Below are 9,518 nucleotides of genomic sequence, written 5' to 3'. Positions count from 1 at the left end.
CGAATATCAACATTTATTTCAAAATTGACAATGTTAATAGTCCATATTGTGTATCATTGTTAACACATATGTGCATCAGCTCTGCGATATGATATGGAGACAAACTCTAACACACAACAGCCTCCCACACACAAACACTAACACACCACAGCCTCCCAAAGACACACACTCGCCACACGTATGTATCTATCACACAGGGAGGCCGTCTCTAAATGACCATAGCTATAGTTCAAACCTAACCCAAATGTACAGTGTATATTGTTAGTCATCAATAGGATGTTAATCATCGGCACGGAATGACACTAGTGTTTATGGATAATTCACAGCACCACGCTTTCACAAACGTAGGCATCACAAAAAGTATGACCTTTGCTGTTGTGATGACACAAAGTCACGCACAACATGATTCTCAAATACATGTTTTCGTAAAAGAAATTACAATGAAAACTATATTGAATTCTCCATTGTTCAATAATGTCTGATTTATCAAATTGTCATTTTGTCCGCCTCTTTAGTGTTTAAGGAATATTTTACACACTTAGACCAACTTTAAAGACATGTCGATGTTGTTCGTCATCGATCGATAACTCAAATCATCGATTATAAATGTAACAGATTGGTTCAAACCAATCATTTAATAATTGGCCTTGATGAATACTTAATGACAAATAAGATGAACAATTGAAGCAGCGTTTTACGCATTTACCACTGCGTCGACATAATAATATTTCAAGGACTGACAGTGATATCTTCATCACCATCTTTCTTCTTTTTTGCTCGTTTCCGTGTTAGAACGTCAAATATTATGAGAAGTACAGCTGTTAAGAAGGATGAAGCTCCCATGATGTGGAATGTGAAGTGAAACGTGTTTGTGATATCTCGAAAATAACCTGCAACAAAAAGGTTTGAAGCATTTAATAATTAAGTTTTCTTTTGGGAACATTGCATGCTCTACATATATGTTCAAGGATAAATGTCGCCAACATTTCTATTGCAAAATCTGTTATGTAAACTGCTTAAAAAATTCAGTTGATATATAGCGAATCTACATGACTGTCGAAAGGCGAGCGTCATATCAAATTATTCAACGAGTTTAATATCCATGTGATATAGACACGAATGATATTGATTATCACATAACAGATGTCTTTTTGTGACATCATAAAGTATTTGTGATGTCACATTATTTGTTTCAATGACCTTCGTGTTCATTTATATTTTTCATTCATTCTGCTATAAACTATTCAGATCAGTTAGAATAGTAGAGCCAAAGGTTTACAATACAACATTTGCGTGGGTAGTCTTTCTATGATTATTTTCAACTATTTTACCTAACAGCGGAAGTGCAAATCCTTCAAATAGAGAAATACAGATGATGAACACCGCGATGGCGCTGCGATAACGCTCTTTTCCGACGATCTCTATAAGTATGGGCGGAAACAGGGCAACAATCATTCCACCCGTGGAACCAAAAATAACTACAAACACGACCACATGCCAAAAGGTGGTGTAGTATACTGTGAACTGCAGAACGATACCCACAACAACCTGAAAAAGAAAGATAATGCATTTTGTTAGATAAGACGAGTCCAAGATAAATCTAAGGTATTCGTATACATTGGTTTTAGCTCGTCGATGTTTCTTATACATATTATGTCCTTCAGGTAGGGAATACGTATTGTACATACGGCCCTCACTGCATGTGGCGACTGCTTTTTGACAGCATCTCTTGACACCGCCTTACTATTAGTGTTTAGGTGAGCGTTTTCCCCTGTGAGGAAAATTGAGAGTCGTGTACCCAAGCCGAGACAAACCAAATTGTGGGGACTAGCCGAGACAAATCATATCTAGGGCACCGTACTCTGACCGTATTCTGGCGGGGAGCATCCTAATTGAGGGTACTGTATCTTGGCCGGGACTATCCAAATCTTGGACACTGTACCGTAGTCGAGACAATCTAAATCGTGGGCACTGTATCCTGGCGGAGACAATACAAATATTGGGCACTGTACCCTAGTTGAGAAAAACCGAATTGAGGCCACTGTACTCCAGCCGACACAAACCAATTTGTGGGGACTGTACTTTAGCCGAGAAAACCAAATTTAGGGCACTGTACCCTAACCGAGACAAACCGAATTGTAGGGACTGTACCCTAGCCGAGACAAACCAAATCGTGGGCATCGTATTCTGGCCGAGACAATCAAAATTGAGGGTACTTAACCTGGCTGAGACAAACCAAATTCAGTAAAATTGGTACTTACTGTGCCATACTTGACATTCGGCTATCATGTTGTCGGTAAGGACGGAATAATATGCTATGAGTGAAATGCGACTGGGGGAGATGTCATGCTTGCGTGGCCATGTTTGTTATTTTAGTGTGCTGAAATTGGCAAGGGTCAAAGCACTGTCCTTTACATTTATGTGTTGGTAAGACGTAAAACAATACAGTTAAACTAAACCTTACCCAAATATACGATTGACATTAATTCGGTCGATATTGCACGTAACCAAGTGACAGTTAAACTAAACCTTACCCAAATATACGATTCACATGAATTAGGTCGATATTGCACGTAACCAAGTGACAGTTAAACTAAACCTTACCCAAATATACGATTCACATGAATTAGGTCGATATTGCACGTAGCAAACGTCTCCGTGCAATATATCATACAATCTTCTTCTTCATGAGCTTTGTAAGGTCCTATCAACAGTTAAAGTGTTACAGCCTCCCCTATGTGCAAGATGCATTTCGGGTGGCTGTGGTATGTTTATGTTTGTAATTGTGATAAATTGTTAGATAATTGTCGATAACATTTACGTCGTTTTTAGTAAATGACCTGTCTGGTGCTATAGCAACAATGAACAAACTATCTACTTTATATAATACATGAAAAGACTCTTACACTCAGGGTGAAAATAGAATATTTCACCCCTTTTGAGTTAAAACAGAGGAATCTCAACCCTCGGGCTAAGATACTTAAGCTGCCAAACATGAGGCTTGCCGAGTGTTGGGTAGCTTAATTATCTTACCCCAAGGGTTTTTGCATTGCAATACATTTTTTTTTTATATTTCAGCAACTGGACCCCGCGTAAATGAATACATATTGTGAGAGAAAAATAAGCATCCCCTACCTTGAGGACGACAGAGCCTGCAAGACAAACAAGAATATCACCTCGAGGGTTGGATATTCATCCATCACGCCTTCAAGGCAGGCGAAGTTTCTTTTAGTCCACGAGACAGACCCATGTTTATGTCGTTTCAGTTCAAGTCATATCACACTTTAAAAAGGCTCAATTAAATGTCAATATCCCCTGTACAGATCACTCACCTGCGAAAGGATAACAATCTGATGTGGACTGATCCAGGGCTGATCTGCCAGAAATCCAGCTACAATTCGCCCGACAAAGTCTGACATACAAGTTATCGAGACGATGACAGAAATACGCTGGTCATCAATACCAATATCTTCAGCATATTTCGGGACATAGATGTGTGCACACATGATAGCAACATTACCAAAACAATAAATGGCCAAAAATAGAAGATAAAGAATATTTCTCATCAAATAACAATCTATGTTTTGTCTGCATTTAATCAAGCACCTTCCATCACAATTTTCCTTGTCCACTTCGACCACATGATGATCCATCTCTTCTCCCAGACTAGTCAAGGAGGCAGACAATATATCTCCATTACTCGTGTATCGAACGACATTGGAATTAGATATTCTATCAAAGACATCATTAATGTCGTCTGTTTGCCTATTCAGTGACGATGTAGACTGTTTTTCTGTTGGTGTCGAAAGTAGGGGACATAAAGGATCTGGCTCACATTCGCTTGGCTGATTTTCGGTTTCGTTAGGATTACTTTTCATTACCGAAATATCTTCGTCCATATTGCTTTTCTTTGAACTATGCTTAGTATAGAATTCTGATGGACGAAGCAGCGCTGCAGCAACTAGAGAATTGAAGGTGATACCGGCAGTGATTAGAAGTCCTCCACGCAGTCCATATTCGTCAAAAATATACCGGTATAACGGTGGCATGATGATGCCACCAAGGGCGTTTGCGGATAAGAATATAGCATTAGCTAGGCCTTTTCTCTTGTCGAAATATTCTCCCGAGAAGTATATAAATCGGTGGATTATGAAAACCAATTCCTATACCTGAAACATATTAGGAGTATAGTACAAACGAGAACAATGTGAATAATTTGTTTATGTTTAACATATCAACAGTTTTGCCATTTCAGCACTATATCAATACGACTCATATAATTACCGCCTTGTAGCGCATTTTCACTCAAATCTAATGTAACATGCAAACAAACTTGCGTGGTATTTTTAAAAGAATGGCTGAAGGTCAAGCAGAGCGAATAAAATCTTAGACAAGGTTTCGTTGTCATTGCTTCCATGCTAATTTTGATGTAGAGAAAATCATCTGAATATATAGGGGTTACACAAGGAGTGGTTGTTGTACACGGTATTCTGTATTTTTTTTATTTATTTTTTCTTCTTTTTCTTTTTTTGAAAAATAACTAACTGGAGTGAAAGAAAGCCATATATTACAAACCACAATAAAAAAAATCTACTCCAAGGATGAATTGGCCTGCATGTGTTTTGCTTACGACATTTTTGGGGGTGTGAGGATATGACCAGTATTTGAATGCCGCTGATTATTTTGCAAAACTGACCATTTCAGACATATGTGAAAATACTATAACTGATTACAAATCATAAGTATTGAAGAAAGTTTATTATCTCCAAAGCATTACATCTTTAGAAATCTATATAAAATTCAGTTATCGCAAAACAATTGCGAACTATTTTCTAAGTTGTATGTTAAACAGTAGTCGTAATGATAATTTGAGGTATTGAGAGTTGATAACACCCACCTATTGCAGTATAAATATATCCAAGGCAATTTGCAACGATTTAAATCCTTGACGCGTGTAATTGAAAATTTAATACTACATGTAAAATATAATTCCACACGAAAAAATGCATTCTTCTCCATGAAATAAGTTCAGATGAATATCATTCAGCACATTTCTGTTATAAATCTAATTGTCTAACTACTAAAACGGATGTCTGGCGCTGAATACCTAGGGAAACCTTATTAAGAATGTTCTATCTAAGAAATCCAACATATCCATCATTGAAATAATAAAATGGATGCCTTAGCAGAGCACCAAATCAATTTCAACAAGGAGAACAAAAATGGTTTTAGAGGTCTATCATCCCTGGTATTACAAAACGCTGTTGACCTTAATATTTATCTAATTCCTAAAACGTGAAACATTTTTATAGCCGATATTTCCAAATAAACAAGACCTTTTAGAAATTACGGATTTCAGATAATCTAAACAACAAAGGAACCTTTAACACTGGGATAGATAAGACCTACATTTGCCTTCAAATAGTCATGGTGCAACTGACAGACGATTGAAATGACCCACCTATTAGAATGCTCTGAGACGCTATCAGGAATCCCAGTCCAGTGGCCATGGTGCTGATGCCGTATCCGAGAGAACAGAGAGTTATTCCAAGGAAGACAGACATCCTGATATTCATTCGCTTGAAGCCAATCAGTAACACTGAAGCCGCTGAAATACAGAGTATATCAAATCATTGACCGTAGCGGGTAGCCATTCAGGAGAATTTTACTTAATTTTATATCAAGAGGCGTTTTCCCGATTTTTATTAAATACTGTACATTCAATTATCTTTCTTCCTAATTTAATTATGGTGTTTTTTTATGTTATCTTCTATTTATGAAACAACGGACATAATCGTCACACTTTGAATCAGCACGTTTTGTGGATCTGTCTATTTCTGTAAGGTTTGTCTCTTAAAATACACAAGCCTTTCTGAACCATTGCAAATCTCCGTGTGCTTTATTTACACGTTTGTATAGATATGTTACCAGGGGATAATTAACATAAACCACTTCCTTCCCCAATAATAAACCTGACTCCCGGCTTATCTGTTCATTTTTTTAAAGGGGGACAAAACTCAAAATCATGTAAAGACCCAGAAGTATAATGTGATTAAAGCATTCGCTGAGTACAATTCGTAGTAGCAAAAGAGTTCTCAACAGAGGGGCATGTCTTCTGTACAAAGCGCCAGAATAAAATCATAAATGTTTAATAAAGAGCATTACATTATAAAGATAACAATAATATTTTAGGAAAATTGTTGATGAATATATTAATCTTGAGTTGGACAAAATAGGAGTGTTATTTGGGCATGAATATGGAGAAGAGTCCTAATGAAAAATCAAATCCAAGGGATAAATGTGTTACATCAAAGACGGAATTATATATACATATATATATATCGCTGAGAAATAACCAAAGGAAAAGAGGACAAAATATCATATACAGACAGACGGACGAGGTGATTCCATTATTTTCGTGACTCGGTTGCTAGGGTGTGCAAGTCGTCAAAAATAGCAAACAAAACTCTCAGTAAAGCAGGTACCTCTCACGAACCCTACCTGTGAAGCAATACGTTCACGTTCAAAACTGTATTGATCATGACGGTCATAAATACGGTGCCTTTAAACATTCGGAGGAATTCTATAAAGAAGATCCCGTAGGATTTCTCTGTCCCTGTGTTGATGGAGGATATTAGGAACGACCCTGGAATGACAGAAACAACATCATTATCGTTCTGAAGATAAATGCGAATGATATCTAATAAGTTTCATGTGTAACTGAATTAGTTCAGTCTACACATTATGACAGATGATGGAACCTTGTCAAACTTATGACATTTTATTGGTATAACCTTCAAGATTGGCACACCATTATCACTTTGATCACAAATAATAGTTTCATTTTCTTTGACATCCATATGATGCTGGGCTAGTCAAACCGCCCCTTGTCCATGACCCGTTAAAAGTTATAATCATCGCTTTTTCTTTAGAGTTGAGACTTTGAAAAAATATCCACGGACGGCCATCTTGATTTTTACAGTTTAAGTTGTAAGGGATTACATGGGAAATGCTGCATGCAGTTTTCTCCAATGTCCCCTTTGTCCCTAGATAAGCCTAATAAATTCGACGACCAATTGGAGGGGAAAGCGACAAGCGACCATACTTGATTTTACCATAATGAATTTCGTTATCGCTATTTCTTGAGAAATACATATGTATCATGTTGATCTTTATCCAATTTCATTTTTAGTTTAGGTTTTCCTCAGTTTACCTTAACCACTTATTACGCATGAACAATTTTGAGAGATCACAGCAAAGAAAATTAACACTTTCTTGGAATCTGAAAATAAAAGTTTCTTGTTACTATTTCTCAGCGAATACTTCATCAATCATGCAATATAAATGTTACTTATATCTATCTGCAATATAAATGTTATTCTTGGTCGCTAGTTTTACTTGATTTGGAGACATTGCATGCAATGAACTGTTTACAGTTAATCACATTTTGTTAGTTTGCATTGATCTGCATCATGTTAAGGATATGTGCTATAACTGTTCACTTACACAAAATTTTGAACGATCTAAAAGCTGTCGTACTCTACCGCAAAAATTAGTAACCATAGCTCAATTTATCATTTTAAACTATATGCAGGAGTTACCGATACATTATTTAATATACATCTTACATATTTCGTGTATTTGATGCCAATTTTTATTCCAAATTGTTTTTTGTCCGAATGACTACGGTGTTGAGTGGCCGTAATGAATGTAACAACTAACTAACTGATCAGAAAACAAAGTATTGATTGCTTGACAATTATAGCTTGCTTTCGATATTTCGCAGTGTATTGCTACTATACAATTGTCCATCGGCTGACTAATCATTCGTTGACATCATCTTAACGGACTTAATTATGTTATTGAGATAATAATTAAAAAAAATAGTCTTCTCAAAAGTGTAAAGGCAAATATTTTAGTACGTATATATAATAGCAGCTGATAAGCTGTTCTCAACATATGGTACATATTGGTGCGATATGTACCAGTCTGTTAATAAAGTCATAGCAATACTTAATGTTACAGATTTTATAACTTCAAAAATTGAAGTAAGCAGAAGACGCTTACCCTTGTGGAACGCCTGGTATTATTATTTAAGTACTTTTTTCTAAGTGTACACATCTATATGATGGTTGTAGTTTGTCCTTGATGTATCGATTTTTAGTTATGGTTACGTTATTATGTCGGTATACTCTGTTGTTTCTCAACGCTGGGCATAATGATATTCTTTTGCGATCATTTAATGTTGAGAACAGGAACAATCTGTATGATATTACATTTCTAAATGTACATCACTCACCAGCCAATACCACCCAAGCCCAACCTCTGTCCACCGGTATTCGCGTGTCCGCCGTCATATTCAGATGATAGATCGGAATCGCTGACCTGGAATAAAAAATAACAACAACTTATGTCATGAAACTGTTTGAAGACAGGAATTAAGGAAAGAAAAATTACTTCGTATGACAGTAATAATGAATTACCAGCAACATAAAACACCGGATAATGCACGTGCTACTATGAAATGACACCATGATTAACGTTCGCCATGCGTCTAGAGGTTCTCCATATGACACATTTTCATGGCTGGTGTTGTGAATAAAGTGCAAGCTTGTGTAACAGTGGTTGTTCAATTTATTTACAGTCCCCACTAGTTTTTTCAATATTAAATCCCTGAATATCGACTTAAATAGTTGATTTAACCATCGTCCCGTCCATCGTTCAAGGAAGCCCTGTATATCGGCTGAAATACTTGTTTTACCCATCCTACCGTCCGTGATTGTTAAACAAAAGGGGGCCGCGGTGGCCGAGTGGTTAAGGTGTCCTGACACTTTATCACTAGCCCTCCACCTCTGGCTTGCGAGTTCGAAACCTACGTGGGGCACTTGCCAGGTACTGACTGTAGGCCGGTGGTTTTTCTCCGGGTACTCCGGCTTTCCTCCACCTCCAAACCTGGCACGTCCTTAAATGACCCTGGCTGTTAAAAGGACGTTAAACAAAATAAACCCAACCAAACCGTGGTTAAATGTACATCCCCTGCATGTTTTCAATAAAGAAATAAAGTTTGTAGACTGAAATAGTTGTTTTACCAGCCCTACCGTAAACGCGGGTCACTTGTTATCAGCTTCTTCCCTTGCTTGGCCTTTACCTTCTTGGTATATATTGCACGTAGAGCCCTGACTTATATAGACGCTATCGTACATTTCACAACTACGGTGAAATACTTCTATGGAGTGTTTGCACAACCGCGAATTACGAGAGGAAACCCTTATGATGTATTGATGTATGAAGGCATTTTATTCTACCCAGTCATAATTGATATTCAGACCGGGTTTGATGATAAGCTATTTAAGGAATATATCTTATCTCTTTACTGATTACTTATGTCTTTTTTGATAATGAAGGCGTACTACAGTATTTATCAACACTAGATCTGATCTGGTCTCGCAACAGTTTGACCTAGTTCTTGTGATAAGATTTACCACCGGATACAATTATATACTGGCAAGTATGTAACC

General features: G+C 37.0%; 1 protein-coding gene and 1 long non-coding RNA gene across 2 annotated transcripts; both read right to left on the bottom strand.

Annotated features, from left to right (window-relative positions):
* LOC117342835 lies at window positions 1–1,531 on the bottom strand. Its single transcript, XR_004535907.1, has 2 exons — window positions 1,332–1,531; window positions 1–890 (listed from the first exon to the last, which is right to left on the bottom strand). It is a non-coding gene; the product is annotated as an uncharacterized LOC117342835 (long non-coding RNA).
* Window positions 1,532–3,277: 1,746 nt separating this feature from the next.
* Window positions 3,278–4,141, bottom strand: LOC117342834. Its single transcript, XM_033905093.1, has one exon. It carries the CDS (start codon window positions 4,047–4,049, stop codon window positions 3,306–3,308), a length of 744 nt encoding a protein of 247 aa, XP_033760984.1. The 5' UTR covers window positions 4,050–4,141; the 3' UTR covers window positions 3,278–3,305.
* Window positions 4,142–9,518: the final 5,377 nt, after the last annotated feature.

The sequence above is a fragment of the Pecten maximus genome, chromosome 14, assembly GCF_902652985.1.
Source record: "Pecten maximus chromosome 14, xPecMax1.1, whole genome shotgun sequence".
In the NCBI taxonomy this organism is placed as follows: Eukaryota; Metazoa; Mollusca; class Bivalvia; order Pectinida; family Pectinidae; genus Pecten; species Pecten maximus.
This window is presented reverse-complemented; position numbering and strand designations above follow the sequence as displayed.